The 20,624-nt window shown below is 33.3% G+C and overlaps 1 protein-coding gene and 1 long non-coding RNA gene across 4 annotated transcripts in view; one reads left to right on the top strand and one right to left on the bottom strand.

Annotated features, from left to right (window-relative positions):
- The first annotated feature begins 866 nt into the window (after window positions 1-866).
- LOC134530128 (uncharacterized) lies at window positions 867-10,609 on the top strand. The gene is made up of 2 exons (XR_010074777.1): window positions 867-1,007; window positions 8,995-10,609. It is a non-coding gene; the product is annotated as an uncharacterized LOC134530128 (long non-coding RNA).
- The window catches only part of LOC134530127 (regulator of G-protein signaling 7), a 274,032-nt gene continuing 262,751 nt past the window's right edge, over window positions 9,344-20,624 (bottom strand). For 2 of the 3 annotated variants that reach the window (XM_063364739.1, XM_063364740.1), the window contains one exon: window positions 9,344-16,231. In XM_063364739.1, the coding sequence (XP_063220809.1) occupies window positions 16,171-16,231 (61 nt within the window). In that variant the 3' untranslated portion in view covers window positions 9,344-16,170. The remainder of the gene's footprint in view (window positions 16,232-20,624) is intronic. The other variant, XM_063364741.1, reaches the window with a different exon arrangement.

A 20,624-nucleotide genomic window follows, 5' to 3' on the forward strand; every position in this document is an offset into this window, starting at 1 on the left:
GCGCGCACGGGCGCGTTCGGTGCACACGCTTTTGCGAGACGTTGATGAGGCATAGCGGTCTATGGTACAGAGGAGCATTGGCGGTCGGAGTCACACCGTTAAATGACCGGGTAAGCACGGGGATTTAACTTAACAATGAAAATAGGTTTGTGCTGTATGACTATATTTACCAGAAGTACCGTTCTGTGTGGACAAAGAATGACGGCTCCCCGTGGAACGCACGTCCGCCCCGGTCCGCGAGTCGCTCGGTACTGCCGTTTGCCCTTGGCACGAGGGAAGGTCTCAGCGTTCTCTCGCGTCTAAGTTGCAAAAGTTCCGTAATTCGGAAATTATTTTAATAATAAGAAGCTAAGAGCAGCTCTAAATTCACATATTAATTATTAATAATTAACCTGATTGGCCGATACTCTTTAATAATTATGGTTAACAAATTCATGTAAATTAATTTTAAATATTAAGAGTCACACCAGAGACTGTTTGTCACTTGCTGACTGCTCCAGTGGCTAGTCACACATGCTATATGATTAAGTTGTACCTAATGAAGAGTTGTGGTTAATGTGATATTTTACTATCCTTGCCAACCTCCCTGGCGTAGTCGGATGCACAACGGCTTAAGGTGCGAGTGGTTTTGGGTTCGAGTTTCGGGTAAGGAATGGGTGTTAAATTACGTACTGTACGCGTAGCAACGAACAGTCTTTCCTCAAAACAATATTTAATTTCTGTAATTATGTGTGTTTTAGATTTTTATTCAAGTATCACATCCATGAACATTTATCTATTATTCTTTGGACTCTGAAGTTTGTTTATTTTTGTTCATGTTGGCTATATGTGAATTTAATTTTCTTTCTGTATGCCTCTATGCTCGTTGCTTTCTGTGTACAATATTTACAAATAGTTTGTTTTTAACGTTAATGTGGTGGCAGGTATTTACATAATTTTTATATTTAAAATTAGTCAGTTTACAACATAATGATTATGTTTTAACGTATTTTTCATCGTTATACTGAGTATCCTTTATTACTATTAATTACTGCCATATTGTAATAAGTTTGTTGATTTAGGCTCAATGAATGTTTAAATTTTGTAACAATTAAATAGATGCATTTTGTATTAGTGCAGACTGCAGGGACGCGACGCCAAAAAAAAGTAAGTCTTCGTGGAGCCATTGATTAAGTATGGCATGATCTAGGCTTGATGCCTACTTAAAAAGTCTTTAACGTCAGGAGATGGCCTAATATCAAGATTTGTACTTGAGGATAATCCGGTGACGTTTGGCTACGAATGGAAAGATAAATCATACTAATCATGTTTGATATTGGCTTGAAATACCTGAATAATTCCGAGCATCGTAGCAAGTTTTGGATCTATTTCGGATATTTATTTGACAAAGCCTTGAAAATTAGTTTTTGGTGACTTAATTTGGTTGTAAGGTGTCCCAAGTTATTAAGCCAATGACTTACGTTACGCGTGGAATTTTTGGTTAATATTTACTTGGGCGGTATTTCCGAAAAAAAATGTTAAAAATCCGAAAATACCTTTATTATATGCTCTTCAACTTCCTCTTTTCATTAAAAGCGGCGGAGATTAGAAATTCCAAATACTTTAGGAGATATCGAATTTTTAAATTTCAGCACAAAACCAGCGCATTCCTGTGGCGTGCGTGCACTATTGTTTCTTGTTTACGTACGAGTATTTTTTTTATTGGATAATGATGTCACGTGATTGTTCGTGATAGGCCAGAATTCAAATTAACTAATACGTGATCATTTAGTTCAATTATTGTTTAAAACGGTGTTTAATTACCGCCTCCAACTTAGGTGAGTTTTTAACGTTTCTAATTTTAAAGTCTTATTTGTTATTTTGATATTGTTGCGCAAGTAATAAGTAACAAAAAAATTTACGTCAGTTGTTACTGTACATCCTTTGTTACGGGTTTGTTAGGTAAGGTCAGTTACATTATAAATAATTTAAAACTAAGGAATAATTAAAATTAATTCACATTATTTTTAATATCACCTTAGTTTGAAAGTATTTATAATGTAACTGACCTGACTTAATCGACCATTTTAGTTTACTGTTCACCCTTTGTCCGGGTTTGTTTGGTCAGGTCAGTTACATTATAAATATTTTAAAACTAAACAGCCATTAAAATTAATTCACAAAATAATTTTTAATGTCGGCTTAGTTTGAAAGTATTAATAATGTAACTGACCTGACCTAATCAACCATTTTATTAATTACGCATTCACGATTCACGTATTCACGTCTCACGAACACACGGCAAAATAACAAAAATGCCGCTCGAATGGTTCCACAGGTCTTGTATTGCAAAATTAAAAAATTCGATATCTCCTAAAGTATTTGGAATTTCTTATCTCCGCCGCTTTTAATGAAAAGAGGAAGTTGAAGAGCATATCATAAAGGTATTTTCGGATTTTTAACATTTTTTTTTGCAAATACCGCTCAACTACATATGATGAAATTTAAAAATTTGATATCTCCTAACGTATTTGGAATTTCTTACCTCCGCCACTTTTAATGAAAAGAGGAAGTTGAAGAGCATAAAATAAAGGTATTTTCGGATTTTTAACATTTTTTTTCGGAAATACCGCCCAAGTAAATATTTACCGAATTTTTTTGTTTGAAGTTCACCATATTATTATTGGCACAGACTAAACTGATATGTTAAAATCTACATAAGTAAGTATACTTTGTCGACAAACCCAGAGGTTAGGGATGAGAATCTCAGTGTGACCGACTGAAGCTAGTTTTAGTAAATATAAACATGTTAGATGGTTTTCGTACAAACTGACGTGTACCATGAAAGTTTTGCAGTCATGATTATATTCAATCATAAAAACATTAATCACAGTCAATTTTAAAACTGACACTCCTATAGCTAGGTTAAAGGTTATTTTTATTACAAGGAACTGTTTGAGTAAGGTTTGTTTCAACATAATTGAGTAATGTGAATTGGTGTATTTTTCACGTATACATCATTTTCAACCATTGTTTTATGTACATGATGGTATTATGAATGATTTAATCTAATGGTTTTGTTTATGTGTTATGTTGATTGAAGTATTTTGTTGCATGTTAATTCAATTTAACGACACTATTAAAATTCTTTTATGTTGAATATTTTGGGTGATTTGCATGTAATAAGTGTTGAAACAATATGACCGTGCAATTACATAGGTACCTGTTTGTATATACTTATATTTGTTCAAATTAATTTTGATTTCATGAATAATATTAGGAACATGGCGCCCGTTTTTTTCTCTCTCAGTTCTGGCTACAAATATTAGAAATGTATCACACTCAGATCACATAAATTCACACTCTACACTTTGTAAGTAAACGTAATTGATTTATCGAGGTGGTAGCAGTTGTGGATCACATTGTGTAGGCGTACAGTACGGATATTTGATTGATATGATAATAATTAACAAAAAAAATGGCTTCGACTAAGAAAAGGCATCTAGTGTTGATTGTGGGCGGAAGCCGAAAACCATTCAACCAATTAAAAAAAAAAATTTCCAAAGTAGATAAATGAACTGTGTGCATTGTTTTGACATACCTATAAAACAATTTTGCAAAAGTGTAGTAATTACTAAATATATTTATTGTTTATGTCATGTAATCATTTTAATTCAAAACTTTACAGTTATGGCTTTAGCAGTAGCTGATCCATTTGGTTTAAAATTTTATAGATTCATATTTTAAAGTAAATGGAGGCATCACTGTAAACATAAGTACTGATGGATGTGTTGGTTGACAGTTTAGCTGAACAGTTTAGTTTCTCAAGAGCCGAAAATTTTTTTTCAAGTATCTTCATCATTCAACAGTAGTTGTCTGTAAGTATAAACATGAAAATCCTTTTTAAATACTTAAAATGTACACCAGGATGGTGCATTCGAAGTATCTAATAATAGCTTTGTAAAAATAATTGTGTTGGGATATTGCAGATAAATGAACATAATCATTGCTTGTATGCAGGCCCGGACTGGCTCCTTCTGGGGCCCTCGGCCAGAAACTGAAAGGGGCCCCCTACCCGGGGGGGGGGGGGGGGGGAGCAGGGGCGTTCCCTCCGGAAAATGTTTAGAAATTATGCGCCTGGAAACAGCATTTCATTCTATTTTAAGGCTTTAAACGTAAATGAATTTTGATAAAAATTTTTGAACAAAATATATATTTTTAAGTAAGTAGGTAATTGTATTGTTTCCACTGATTAATTAAAACAAAACTTCATATGCCTTTATAAAACAGAAATTGGTGAAACTTACAATAAGTTATTAAAATAAAAATATAATAGGATTAGAAAATTATCAACAAGGAAACCAAGCCGAATTTTACTACTGTATACTGTATTATATGCAAGCTAAATTAATAATTATTTATAAACTACATACAGATTTATATAGATCCCAGATTGTGTGAGATCAAAAAGAACAGAAAAAGCACATGACTAACATTGACAACATCGTTTCTTTTCGAAGCAGTTGACACCTATAGGCTTTTCTGGTGATTTTTTTCCCCTGATGCTGACTCAAAATCGTCATCTTGATCTTCACTGTCTGTGTATTTTTCACCCACAATTGTTTTTTTTTTTTTTTTTTTTTTTTTTTTCAATTTTATCTTCCTGTATGAAATTGCTGTACTGAGCTGCAAACTGTTTCAATTCTATCAGTACCCTGCTTATGTCAACTTTACACAGTTTAGAGATGCTTGAAAGGGCTTCTGCAGGAAATTCATCAAGCTTCAAGGTAAATATGTAGTTTAGCGGTATTTGCGAAATTTTTTTTTTAAATATCCGAAAATAATTTTATTATATGCTCTTTAACTTCCTCTTTTCATTAAACCCGGTGGAGATAAGAAATTCCAAATACTTTAGGAGATATCACAGTTCTTATTTTGCAATACAAGACCTGTGCAATAATTTGACCGCCGAAATTTTTTATTTTGCCTTGTGTTCGTGAATGCCTAATTAATTAAAATGGTCGATTAGGTCAGGTAACTTAAGTTACATTATAAATACTTTCAAACTAAGCGGACATTAAAAATAATGTGAATTAATTTTAATGGTTGTTTAGTTTTAAAGTATTTATAATGTAACTGACCTGCCCAAACAAACCGGGACAAAGGATGAACAGTAGGAACTCACGTAATTTATTCTTTATTTATTACTTGCGCAACAATATCCAAATAACAAATAAAACATTAAAATTTGAAAAGTTAAAAACTCACCTAAGTTAGAGACGCGTACAATTCCTTTGCCATTAGTAGAAAATGATGTAGTCATTCACCTATGTCACGAAAAAAAAAAAAATAATACCTGTAAACAAGAAACAAGGCTGAACGCCGCATGAATGCACGTAGGTATTGTAATGAAAATTAAAAAATTCGATATCTCCTAAAGTATTTGGAATTTCTTATCTCCGTCGGGTTTAATGAAAAGAGGAAGTTAAAGAGCATAGAATAAAAGTATTTTCGGAATTTTTTTTTTTTTAACAAATATCGCCCAACTATGAAAATTAAAAAAATCAATATCTCCTAAAGTATTTTGAATTTCTTATCTGCGCCAGGTTTAATGAAAAGAGAAAGTTAAAGAGCATATAATAGAAGTATTTTTGGATTTTTAACATTTTTTTTTCCGCAAATACAGCTAAACTACATATTTACCAGCTTCAAAATACCAAGTATTAAATTTCTTTGGATCCAACCAGGAAAAGTCTTGTAAAATTTCTTTGTTCGGGAAAAATCTCTCTTCGATACTTATCCTAGCACAGTCTAAAACAGTGAAAAAAATCAGTCTGTAGCTTTGAGTAGTTGCGAGTTCAGAAGCTTCGTCTTTAGATTTTTCCCCAGGCATCATATTCTTCTTTGACGTTCTTTTATTGTTAAAGTCTAACTGAATTGCAATGTCAACTTCGTTATGTTTAACTTTACATTGAGAGCACTGGCATATGTTTTTGTTTTTGAGTACAAAGCTTCAAAGTGTACATCATTTCTTTTATTTTTCACTTGCTGGAGTAGTGTTTGAACCAGGTCCCAAGCGATAGAGTAGTCAATATTTTTACTTTGCAAGTACTTGGAAACAGGGGAAGTAACTAAAAATAAATCAAGCAATACAAAATACATGAATGGGTTCTCAAATTTAGACCAATGACTTATCAAATTCCTTGCTGTGAATTTTGATTTACAGTCAAAACTTCCAACTGATATTTTTTGTAAAACCGACATAAAAATAAATAATTTTGCAGTATTGGAATTTTCTTCACAATTCAAACACTCTTCATCAACAATTGATGAAAGAACTTTGTGTTTGCTCCACCATCGCCTCGCTCCTATTTTTTGTAACCTATACATATTGTCATGTTCAGTGTGTTTTTTCTTTGTTTCGTCTTCCCACACTGCCATTCTTTTGTGCGACAAATTTAGAAAAACTGCTCTCTCTTCAACCAAACCAAATAAGTTTTCTGCTTGCAGTATTTTAACAGTCGTATCAGCAACAACTACTAAGTTTAGCACATGTGCCATACAATGTGTACATAAGATCTCCATTGTCCTTGAGATTGGCTTGCAGGCCGTTGGAGCATCCTTTCATGTTACTAGCTCCATCAAAAGAACAAGCAATAATATTTGATGTAGCTATGCCACATTTTGCTGGAGTAGATTTCACAAGTTCATACAAAGTAAGCCCACTTGAATCATCAACTACTGTCATATCTAAAAGTTTTTCATATATTTTTCCTTGCATTACATAGGGAACGCATATAGCCAACTGATCCATTACAGCAACATCATGTGCACTATCTACCATGACGCTGTAATTTATGCTATTTTGAAGCTCGTTCAAAATAATTTTACGACCTATTGAGCTTATTACTTTGATCAACTTGTTGATAAATATTTTCAATAAAAATGTCAGTAAAGAACCTTGTCCAATGGACGTAGGCCTTTGAGTGTTCTTTCCTGTGGCTATTCTCTTCTTTATTATTTTCTTTTGAAGATTTTTGCTTTCTTCAATACACACCATAATTGGCCACCAACATCATAAGTTCCAGAAAATTTCCATGGTTTTCCACAGAGCCAACCGTATACACTCCTGCTTTATCACCTCTATAGGCGATTCTTTGCCTTCCAATAAATAAAACAATGTCAATCAAACGTTGCAAAGCCAGTCTCCTGGTCTGAACTTCTTTTTCTCGCTTTTTTGTTTGGTTTGGTAGCTAAAAGAGTTGAGATGTCAAAACCTTTTTGGCTTTCAAAAGCTGCTGTCACCGCGAGTTCGTGGTAATGAGAGTCTTCATGAATCTCAATAGCATACCTGCCAACCTTTCCGATTTTTCCGGAAGTCTTCCGAATTATAACTGCTCTTTACGATTTTCCGAAATTGTCTGAATTCTTCCTATTTTTGTAATTAAAATAGCTTCGCGGTAAAAAAAAGTCGGTGTCTTCCAAATCGATTCAACATTCATGTCGATCGATGTATCGCATGTTGTGCTCATGACTATTGATTGTTTTTTTCTCTCCATTACACAGTTCTACAGAGAGTACGTCGTCGCTTGTTTGACGGTTATTTAAGATATGTGATTTTGATTTATAATTTACGAGCTGCTATTACGTATTAAAATTTTAATTTCAAATACATTTAAACTGGCAAAATACGTTGTGGTCAACGAGTGCAACGTGAAACAACTGTTTACGAATTTGTTTACTTTGTTACGGGCTATTGCCGTTGCCTCGTTTAGGCGTTTGTGACAGGTTATGAAGCACAAACTTTCTGCATTATGTTTTCAAAGATGAGTACGAAAAAACAATATTATTACCAGACATTCCGTGATACATATAGTGCAGAGTTTCCATGCATTTTAAATTCTGACAAAGGGGAAAGGTTTGGATTTTGTAAGATATGCAGATGCGACATCAACATATCGCATGGTGGTAAAAGTGACATCAGCGTGCACATCAAACGTGCGAAGCATTTATCCAACGTAAAATGCCAAGAAGATAATCACAAACTTTCAAGGTTCTTTGTTAAATCTGGGGGTGCAGATCTAGACATTACGCGATCTGAGTGTTTATTTACTTCGTTTTTGATAGAGCATAACATTCCTCTAGCGGCCGCAGATCATGCAGGTGCGCTTGTCAAAAAAATGTTCCCAGACTCGGAAATTGCCAAGAAATATGGATGTGGGCGTACCAAAACTTCTGCTATTATGAAAGAGATGGCTTCGGATGCAAAATCCGGAGTAGAGCAGTACTTAAAAAGTTGGCTGTTTTCAGTCGCAACTGATGGTAGCAACGATACTAGTTTTCTAGCAAAATTCTTATCGGAAGCCAAGATATATTCTGTGAGTTGTATTCTTGTGTGAAATATTGTGCTGATCTTCAAGTATCACAGTCAAAATGTAACACACAAATATTTTTTAATGTAGCTATAGCTTATTTGATAGTGGGTGATTTGTGTAATTTAGTTGTATTTTAGCAGTACAAGTCTGCATTGTAGCCATATATGTAATTTTTTTTGTCGAAATTGGTAATTTTATTTGTGTTTAATAATCTTCCTAATTCAGATTTTCATAGGTTGGCAGGTATGCAATAGCTTTGTAAACATGTTTGGGAGAAACGTTGTGACCAATAATAAAGGTAGAATCTCTATGATCTTTACCTCCAAACGCCATGCAACAAGAGCAGTACACTTTGTTAAGCTGAACTGAGTATGATAACCATTTTCTGTGAACTTTATCACCATTTGGCAGAAGTCGATAATGCAGCTTTGAAGGCTCAAATGGCAATTTAGTTCCTTTTCCTTCTTTCGCTTGAATTGGGTTTTTCTGAGTTACACTGGTTTTCTCCCAAATAATTGAGTTAATTATTACTTGTGTTACAAGTTTTTATCTACTACCACCTGCCCTTTGTTTATCCTTCATCAAAATGTCATTCTTGCACACCATGTATCTATTTGTTTTTTCTTACAACGTTAACTAGGTACTGAATAGAAATTCCTCATTTCAAGTGGAACCAGTGGACTCAATACTATAATGGACCTGTACATCCAACCATACATCATGTAATTATTACAGTGTTCAAACTGTACCACTAAAAACAAAAAAAAAAGTATTCTATTGCTTGCCTAAACAAAATTCCCACGAATGTATATTGCTACAATTGGCACATGTAAACAAGAACATTGCTAGTCTGACTCTGAAATGAAAATTGACGTGATTAGATGCATCCTCTTAATGACTGAAAAGTGAATGAACACAACTTGTGATATCTAGTAGGAAATGTCTTGTGACAGAAAGGAGCAAAAAATTTTTATACTTCACATTGCATATCAGTTTTGAACATATTTATTTGCTTGAGCATTACAATCTCTACCCTTGACAGTCTGCATTGTAAAAAGTTTAATTTTATTTTCTTTGAAACAATAAATACAGCAAAAGCAACATATAAACTGAATTTAAGAAAACACTAATTGGTGTATCAGTATTTAAAAAAAAAATTTCTAGTTCTTCACATTGAAATAACATTTAAAAATTATTTTATTTCACTGGAGGGATGATATAGCTTGGCTTTTTTTTTAACACGTTGAATAATGCAAGATAACATTTTAATTTTAACATATAGGTATTCATACAACAAAGTCCAACAATTTCAAGTGTTTCATACTGTTAAGATTTTAATTACTTAAAATTTATGAACGTTAAATTTATCGGGAAGTATGTCATAACATCACTCAAAAACATTAAATGCTCGTTCATTTGGCCGCTAACTCTTATTACAATCTAGAATACAAATATTAATTGAATGTAGGACACTTTTTAGTTATCACCTACACATGAAAAACACCAATACTGAAGGAGATATGGAAACTAAACTTAATTAAGACCTGTTAGTATTACTGGATTTCTATTTTTTTTAAAAAGTGAACACAGAAGCACCTGTCATACTATTAAATAGTATGACTTACCGTAAGGTTAAATAGTTGGTTAATACTGATGTAGATCTAAATTGTATTTTTTATTTATTTTATTCTGCTATGCTGTTTCGTGTAACATATCCTCACATGAGTTAATCTCATGTCCCTAAACCCTTTGTTTGAAACACTTAATAAAGGAAAAAAATATTTTGTCTTTAGGAAACACACTTAAACAATATTTAAGTCATGACATTTAAATGCCAGCATTTTTACACATTTAAGGTGAAAACAGAAAAATTATTTCATTTAAATTTTTTATCTCCTAGGCAGCTTGTCTGTTAAGGCTGGAAACATTAGACTAGATTTTTCTGAGTACAATCGTTGAAACAATTTGGTGTTTTTATATATATGCAAGTTGCATGTTTAGGTATATATGGAAGGTCACTTAAAGATGTGCTTAAAAAAACATCAAAAAATCTTAAGTATATAAAATGAGAGTTATTTGAAAGACAAGGTTACTTAACAAGCCCACACACAGTTATTTGATTATTTAAACTTCCACATTGTCACAAGCAATTTTTTTTTCTCCACATTTTAATGATGGCTAGAAGAGTAAGTCAAAATAAGAAATGTACAAAAAAAGTCATGGTAGTTGAAAGTAGAAGCAAAAAATGATAAAAATAAGAGCATTTAGAAAAAAAAAATATGTGTACTCTTCACTTTGTTGGTGTTCCCTTGTTGATAAAACAGATATTGAGTCTGGTCAGAAGCCAACCTACATAGAGAATTATCAAATATGAATTAGTTTTATGCATGAATTTACAAAAATTAAAATACAAATTTTTGATAGTTTCTAAGTACCATAGAGCATCTTGACACCTTTTCAAGTACAACCTCTCTTTAATCTTCAAGTGAATTGATATTATAATTCATGTGTTCTCATGTTGCAAATAAACTTATAATTAGAGACATGCAAAATTCGCGGATTCATTCCGCGATAGGCTAGCATCAAAACAACTATACCTTCGTACCGCTTCTGCGATTGGCCCACATTTTATCCAGGGAACTGTGAGCCAATGGGAAACACTGAACCAAGAAAGTGCCGAATTACGGACAGCCTAGTTGAGACGTCACACGCGTCAGTAGCCAATGAACAGGTGTCATTTCCGCGAGTATATAAAGGACTGTGGAGTCTATCCTAGAGGTCGATGAATCCGCGAATTTTGCAGGTCTCTACTTATAATATGTAACTCGGACACAAAATGTAATGTAGAATTCTTTAAAATAATGCAGAGCGTGATAAAAATACGCAAATTTTGTTTTCACCTACATTTCTGGACACAAAATCACATGTAGTATCTATTCCCGCCATTAGAATTCAACTGTTGAAGCAGTTAACGTTTACTGTTGAATCATTCATGTGCAGACTGAAATTTTAAACCCTATAATGAAACTGTTCTGATAAAAGCCAATAAAACTGGAAAAAAATACTAAACTCCCAGCTTTGGAACTAATTTTCGACAAGGAATGTTGTTGAAATTATACCCATCTTGTTAATATTTGTTAAACAGTTAATACTTTAACATTTCCCGTAGTCGACTTCAGATGGCAGCACCATGGTTGTTACAGATTTACGTTCCTTGACTTGTCGCATTCACGAAATTACTGCCACCAATTGCAGTATACTGAAAGTTAAGATGTTACACTTAAAAAAAAACCTGTAGGTAGAGAGTGACAGCAATATTGATGGTAACACATTTATAAAGTGAACTTCCATGCATATATTTACCAATCACACATCAAATCACTTGAATGGGCTGCCCGAAACAGTGCAAATACAGTGTTTCACAGTTTTGAGATGTATAATTTTAAAATTTTGTAAAGTATATGCTGAATTAAAAAAAAAAACAATCTACTAATAAAAGTATGCTGGTACCTCTGTTTTGTAATTTTAAGTACCTAATATATAATATAAACAATGATTTTACGATTTTATGCAGATTCTTAAAGCAACAAATTAAATTTACAAAAAAAATAATCATTTAGTTTTGAAAAAGCAGTTTGGTATTACTTTTTTCAGTGTTTCCAGGTTTTTGTACCTGTGGTAACTGTATAGTCATACAGTGGCTTTCATTCAACTGCAAAACTGCTTCCTGAATAATTGGTTAAGATAAATTATTACAAACAGATTAGCTCCCTCACTGATCTATTTACCATTAGGCAAATTTTCTTATTTAATAGCTCACTTGAGAGTCAGTCATCTTTTTTTTTCCTTATGCAATAATATAAATTTTTCCTACTTTTTGTTTCGGGTGTTTTATACATGGCATAGCTTTTTCCATTCTCAATAATGTATGGTAATAATAATAAAAATTAATAATAAGACTGCCATTCAAATAACTAGCAGTATGTATGGTAAAGCATATTAAATAAACATTTCTATGCAAAAGATCTGCAAAAATTCACTTACAAAATCACTTAAAAAATAATTTGCTTTGTATGTAGTGAGCTGATAAAAAAAAACAATTCATTGTATATTCGAAACATGTTTTCACAAACTTCAGTTTAAGCACTAGCCACAAAATACTCGCTAGTAATGAAACAACACAGAAAGATTCAAAAATAGGTCCAAGCCATATCTGCACTCATGCAAAGTTCATAAAACACTGGACAAATTTTATTTTAATTTAATATCAATGGTATAGAACCTCTCAACTGTTTTTTTTTTTTTTTTAAATATTTTCAGTGTTAACATTAGGCAACCATGGATTTAACATGATTTCAACAAACACATATATTATTTTATTCTAACTAATCCATACACAATATGGAATTAATCATAGTAATTCTTATGTAGCAGCTAACAATATTTATAATATTAACATGAATGTTAAATACTAGCAAAACAAATATTGTTCTCTTTTTTTTTTTGACAATTTACAACTGTTTTTCAATAGACAGTAAACAATTTTTTCTAAGTATATACACAGAATTACTTTGTCTTACAAATAAAAAGTTTTCATACACACTGTAAGAAATGTTTTTTATTCATCGTGTACCATAATTTCTCTCTCTGAAAGTTCAAAATTTTGTGCCAACCATTTTAAAATTCACAGCACTGGATTTTTGGAAACCATTTTACCTCTTCTTGGTGTGTATGCTTGTACATAATTCTTTTATAACTACAGAGTTGATTGTGCATTGTTCTTGCATAACCTACGTGCATTGTGTCACAGCAACGATTTGGCACTAGTGTTCGTATCACAAGTCTGAACAAAATCACATTTCCCTTGAACGTGCAAGGCCTTACAAACACGCATTTATACATAAAAACATAACATATGTATAATACCAGGACAATGCAAGTTATTAAAGTTATTGTAAAATAATTTATGTAAAATACTTATGCTGGATTTTGTCTTTACTAATAAAAATAAATGCTTCTAATGCTGACTTCAATAACAAACTATTTTTTTCCAGAAATGTAGTACGTACTCTATTAGATATACATGTAATAGTTATTTCATGAAATGAAATGTTAGTGATGCCCGGTCTATGTCTAACAGTGCTCATGGCTGCCAATACACAAACACAACAAGTCTTCCATCTCAAACGGTGGTGCACTTTCTCTCGCTGAAAGCAGCTCACGCCCTACCTAGTAATTACATTAAAAACATTTAAAAACACTCGCATGCAAGAGTATGTAGGTTAAACAGTTAAGTGAATAGCTGGTGACAGCAAAAATACAATATCTATACGTCATATAGTACTAACATTGTGGATTCTTGGAGTTGATGACGAACAGTAAATTACTTCCATTTGTTTAATGTACACACAAATATATATGACACGTACACATTTATATTTTAATATTGACCACATCAAATTACAATAAAGTATGTATGTCATCTTTGCTACCTATTCTTACTAATTTTTTAACTTCCAAATAATTATATTGCATTCTCTTAGCAATAAACTGCCTTTTGTGGATAGACTAAAAATGGTTGATTGGTTCTCTAGTAGATGTGTTTTCTGTTACAGTTAATTTGTCAAATTCTTTTTTTTAGTTGATGATAAATTCATGCAGACTTTTGTAAAATAACAAATGGCAGATGCAGTGACTTGGTAAAAAAAAGTAAACTCTATTTGATTGATTGGGGAAAAAATCTGTTTGTCAATGTTACAATCACATGTATTATTCTTTTTAATTGTTCTCTACCAACTAATTATAAAACTACAATTATTTATACTTTTAGTTATTATATATAATAATGAGTTAATTATTTATCTACATCTATTCTATGCCTATCATTTTTAAGTATTTATTTTAACAGCGTAGTAAAGTATTAAAAATTAAACTAGTAAAATTTATAGGCATACCTCAAATTATCAATGAATGTATTATATATATATGTATCTACTATGTATATGTGTATATATTCATACACATGTGTGTATTTTTGTAACAGATATTAAAGGTGCTGTAAATCAGTATACACAGGTATATATTATGCAGAACGATGTTTACAAGTATTGTTTTATATATACTAAATGAACAGTGTTGTGCAAAAAAATCAGTGAGGACACATACACAGTCGATTATAATAATGTAAGTGAAGTGTGGAAAAGTGGTTAGACTTCTCCGTTGTAAGGGCATGCAAGTTACAGTGTGAGTGAAACGACAAGTATAAGCACTAATGTAAGCACGTGACAAAACGACGCTGCGTGCGCGAAGCAGCGAAACTGCACCACCGCTTGCCCGCGGGGGACGGGACCCGAGTCCTACAGCTGCCTGGGTCGTGCTATCCGTGCGGCGTACGTCACAGGGGCTCAGTTTGTGAACGCTCGCGCAGTGATAGGTGAAGCGGTACGACTCGGGTCTCAGATGGTCCTGTGCTCTTCCCCAACCCCCTCTCTCCCCCCCCCCCCCCTCACTATTATAACTGAACCACTTTATGGCAGCAGCTTGCGAAATATGCTTCACTTCTTTACTGTGGGAACATCAGTTGAAATAAATAACGCAATTGTTGATTCCGGACGAACGTTTTCGGTGACTTCGTGAACGGTATGTAGATGAAAGACATTCGCAGTTTGTTCCAGCTGTGAGTCAACAGTATGAACAGCTCTGCCCCTCTTGAATATTCACGCAACAACTTGACAGACAATTAGCATTCTCACTCAAGCAGTCGTTAAAACTAATTACTTTGGGCTGGTATACTATTCTCAAAAAATTTGTAATTCTGTAGAGCCGAAATAAGTTTTTTTTTATCGGTGTAATTAGGCCACGTGATTGTTAATGTTTTGCTACGTATTTGATTTTTTCCATGAGCTGGTGCTTAGTAGTGCACAGTTTTTGTTTACTGTGTCATCTACGTTTCGTTCGCGTCAAACAGGGACGGCATGGAGCATGGGGAGCATACCGTCTGGACTACATGAAGGACAGGTGAAGATAACTGAGGTGCTGGCAGAACGTAGGTGAATTAGAGTTGGGAAGGAAGGAAAGCAGTTTTAAAGTATTTTCAGCCAGCTACCCACTGTAGAGATCCTATCCCGAGACAAAGTTGATGCAGGAATATCAAAAGACAGAGGTTGTTGGTTGAAGTATGATGAAAACCTCAAGCTGTACGTAAATACTGGTGTCTCACATTCCAGTTTTACACTATTTACTAATTCTTGTTGAAATTTTAATAGTAACAAAAATGTAAATCAGTATAACAAGATTTTCTGCGTGCTTATTTTCTACTGTTAACAATATTTTAATTCAATGTTCCAAGGTGAAACATATTTCAAACTGCAAATTCATATATATCTCCTCCAAACTTATCAGGCTATTTTTAATGAATTTTTCAATCAGGTATGCATTACAAAAATCATTAAAATCATAATTTTACTTTGGCTACTTTAATAGTTGCTTTATGTAAACAAGCAAAAGTAGTAGGCCTATACAAATGCAGACACAATAGTATTTAATGAACAGTCATAAAAATTATATAAACAAAATTAACTATCTCTAACATACATGGCAATGTAGGAACACCATAGGCCCACTTGTAACTCGTACATGACTAGAACCTGATTCACACACTGACAGTTGCAAACTAAGACTCGCACACATTCATATTTCCTAATGCACTTTGTGCATACTTAAACTTTCTTCGTTTTCGTGTTCTCGTCGTCAGTACCGCACTGACTTGAAGATGGCGGCTGTTTCCAAAGATCCAGGGTGTTGCAGCGGGAGCTAGCTATAGGTAGCCCAGGGTCGCGTAAGTTTTAACAAACGGTGCATCCACCTTACAGCTTTCCCTGCCAAGAAACATTTAGCACATGAAAAAATTACTTCATTATTGCACCAAAACATTTTTATAATATTCAATTGCTTATAATTGTAAAAAACAAATCTACTGTTGATAATATATGATTAAGTAATGTACATTATTGGAGTTTAGTATTGGTGATTCTTCTTTAATTAAAAACTTTTGGAATTTTAATACAAAATCATATCAGTATTTGAGCTTAAAAAAATTTATTTTTATAAATTATTAAACTTAAAAGTATCATTATTTTTATGTTTCTAACAGTTTTGGAAGTAATTAGATTTTTGATCAATATGAATATAATGAAAGATGGTCTTCTGTATCTATACGTACTACATATTTGACTCAATTACAATTACAGTAGTAGGGTAGGTGATATTGTGAAAAACATAACATTAATTTTTGATTTTGATAAGAAATTTTGCTAATGAAAGTCATGAAGACGGTAACATTTGACTAGTATGTGCGAGTGCTAAAAGAGAATTCACTTAAGTACATTTATAAAATGATTTTACTTGTTAGAATTAAAAACAATTCTTCTTAGAATGCAAGCTTCCAAATATTTCATTATCACTTCCAATTTTTGAAGTTATACTTTTTTAGGTGTGTTATGAAAAAATGATGTGAGTGAAATTTTTGTGATGTGTGCGCACCATGCAACATTTTCATAGGATGAAAAAAAAAATCTACATACAAATAAAAATTATGTATGTGTTTCAAATCTCATACTTAGTGATAAAAATGGTGTCTATATATAAACTTTTTCATGTGTATTTTCAAGTGTATTTATATACGTGAAGTTATGTTCCCATATGTTTAATTTACTTGTATTATAAGTGAAAACACTATTATTTAATAAATAGTTACAATTAATAAATTAGAATGAATAAACATTCAACATATTTACTGATTTTCATTATTAATTAAAATAAACATTATTTTTTTAAATTAAATTAATTTTATATGCATGTTAAATTAATACTGAATACTGAGTACATATTTATTATTTTTATTTTGATTAAATTTATACTTTACAACTGTATTTATATCACTCCAGTCCTTTTATTTTGTACCTATTAATTATTTACATGCAAAAGTGAATTTTTTCCTATGCTGAGTAGCCTTCTAAAATATGTAGATAAGTATATGCACCCATTATTTTTTTTAATGTTAAATAGAGTAATTATAAATAATATACTTTTATTGCCACACACATGGAAATGGCATTACTTTGAATTTAACTTAACTAAACATGTGTTTTTTTTATATTTCACAGTATAAAGGACTTGTCACAGTTGTGTGAACAATTTCGTAATTAAAAAAAAAAATCATATTTCATACGTTTTTGAATGATTCTTGCAATGAGAAAAATTGATTTATAACATTTTTAAGGACATACCCCATTGCACCAGCAATAGCGTATGTTCATAAAAATGTTTAATATCCTATTTCATTTTCACTAAAATCCAGAAACTATTTTTATTTTCAATGTTTTTAAAGGCTAGTAATATTTGCTCAACGCTAATGGTGAATGATAATAACTACATATGCATGCTTGAAAGATGACATTTTTGATAACTGGAATGAATATGAAAAGTTTATTATAAAATACGATAAATAAGATAGTGATAGATATGTTTAAGGAAACAACTGAGGCATGTGTAATCATCTTAAACCTAATTTATTTTATTTTTTGAAGTTATACTTCTTTAGGTGTGTTATGAAAAAATGTTAGTGAGTTTTTATGATTCACGTGCAACATGCAATGAAATTTTTAAAGGACGAAAAAGTCTACATACAAAAAAGAAGTTACAAGACAAAAAAATGATATATGCGCTTTTAAATCTTCTACTTTAGTGATTAATATTGGATACTTGTCAGTTACATTAAAAACATTTATTTATTGTGAATATTAGTGATATTAATTGTGTTTATTAACTTTTCAGTTTTATTTATACATGTTAAGTTTTGTTCCCAAATGTCTTATTTATTGGCATTATAAATTATTAAATTAGGATAAACATTCAGTGCATATATTTATTACCATTATTAATTAAAATTATTTCATTTATTTTACTAAAATAAATAATTAAATTGATACATTGAGTATTTATTTATTTTTTAATTTGATTGAATTTATACTTAATCACTCCAAGTTGTTTTATTATTGTATTTTTATTAATTTAGTGTATGCAAAATTAAAGTTAGTGCTTTTTTTATACTAAGTACGTATGACTTCTAATGCGCGTACATAAGTACATAAACCCTTTTTTTTTTAAATTTAATTTTATATTTAGATTTAAACCAGCAATTAGGCTTCCACACAGTGGCAAGGAGACTTCCCCCTACTTCACTATTCCACACCTTTAAGCTTTCTCCATATGCCCTTTGCCCCTTTCACTTCCAATACCCTCCCCTCAAGCCCTTTCAACTCACGTCCGGTCATGTCCTGTCCTGTCACGTCCTGTCCTGTCCTGTCCGGTCACGTCCTGTCCTCGCCTTCTCGCTTCCTTTATTGTACCTTGTTTGGCTCCCGCTCCTCCGTCACCAAGTATTGGTCTCGTACCGCAGCCACATTGTGTGCATTGAAACTGACTAGTCTTCGTTGAGTTTGCTGGATACGGGAATAGTGGAAGCTCGGCAAACTCTCGTATTGAACTTTCACTGTTTTCCACACCCTCTGCATCTTCCACTTGTTGCAGTTGTGTTTTGGTTCAACGCAACGTTTTTCTTTCCCTCCCGATTTTTGTCACCCCTGAAGGCAGACGAACCTAAGCCTTGAAGGTTGCCCAACTCCTCGGCAAGCTTGTGCAGTCACGTGACCAAGACGGGAGTGGGTGTGACCACGTGACAGATCACGTCTCTTGAAAATAGTTCAGGCATGTATTCTTCCGCCCGCCTGCGGCATTGCTCTGGAAAGGCGGAGAGGCCCGGGCTGGACAGTATTACACAGCCCGTCTTGGGCGAACTACAGGCAGAGAAACAGACCAGCAGAGAGAGTGAGCGATGCCACTGTGCCACAGCCCTGTTCGTCGTCTGAAGCTACGTCATGCTGCCTGAAGAAAATGGACTAGCCTCTGCACCGGGTAAGAAGTTGAACACTTACAATCTTCACTTCAGACTTAGCCCGATCGAGGAGGACGAAGTAGTGCCAGCCATAAGGAACTTAGTGCAGCGGTGGAGCAAGCTAAACCTGGTAGCCCAGTGGTGAAGCTAACTCGCCCAACGAGTTGGAACTTGCAGAGCGAGCTGAACACAAAACTCGCTCATAGAAAGTGGGTAACATTAGATGCATAAAATAGCACCTGATGTTTGAAAAGTCTCGCCGGCGACATAACAGAATTTTTAGTCACCGGGTGAGTGAAGAAGCGAGCGAGTAAGGTTAGGTGCATGAAGGGCCTACGTAAATGCGTAAACGAGGTTTGTGGCGGAGCGGACACAGGCAGGCAGGCAGGCTGAGGGTGAATTACTCGAACACGAGTACAAACCATTGGCGATGACTTGTGGATGTTACCCTGACATAACGACGTTGGACCAAGACGTGGTTAGGAATGAGTGTAGTTTCGGACATGTCGTCGATGAGTTCAGGGAGATGTTGCTGGGCCTAAGTGTCCCGAGTCATCATTCTGTCTTAATCCAGTGGTTCCTGCTTCCCGTCAGCGCCATCGAAGTCCGAGTCGAGTGCTGCAGCAGTTGGGAGAGTGTCACTCGACGAGCGCAAGGAGGAGGGGGGACGACTCGCCGCGGGGCTCTGGACTGGACGACATCTGCCGGAGTATGAAGCGAGTGTGTTCCTCGATAACGCCCTGCTTTGCAAGAGGATTTTAATCATCTCTAATATAAAAGAGTAGCTGGATGTTGAGATTGTCTTTTCAGTATTAGTATGTTGTTTATAAATTGTAGTTTGTATTACGAGACGTCGCACGTAAGAGTGACGTAAGGCGGTAATTCCTGTCCCATGTTTAATTTTATTGGTTGCATAGTTAAATTGTTTTGCAGAGTTCTTTAACATTTTTTTAATGTGTAATTGTTTTAGTTACTGAAGTTACTGTACGAATATTGTAGTGTTTATTGTTTTGCGTTCAAGTCTTATGAAGAGTATTGATATTCTTAAAGATATTAAAGTCTATTGTAGTGGAGCAATTTGCAGTACAGTGTTTCAAGTCAATACACATTTTCATGCAGCCATAATATTTTCATGTTTTGCATATTGATCTTTGGTGGCACCAATAATATGTCAAAGTTTTATTAGGATTGTCAAAGTTGTTTCCTTTTTGTAAATTGATGTTGATGAGTAATTTGTTATTTTCTATTCTATGTTTATTGTTGTGTTATGAAAACATGTTGTCGATTGATCGTTTCTTGTGAATTTAGGATGTTCC

Source organism: Bacillus rossius, chromosome 3 (genome assembly GCF_032445375.1).
Source record: "Bacillus rossius redtenbacheri isolate Brsri chromosome 3, Brsri_v3, whole genome shotgun sequence".
Classification (NCBI taxonomy): Eukaryota; Metazoa; Arthropoda; class Insecta; order Phasmatodea; family Bacillidae; genus Bacillus; species Bacillus rossius.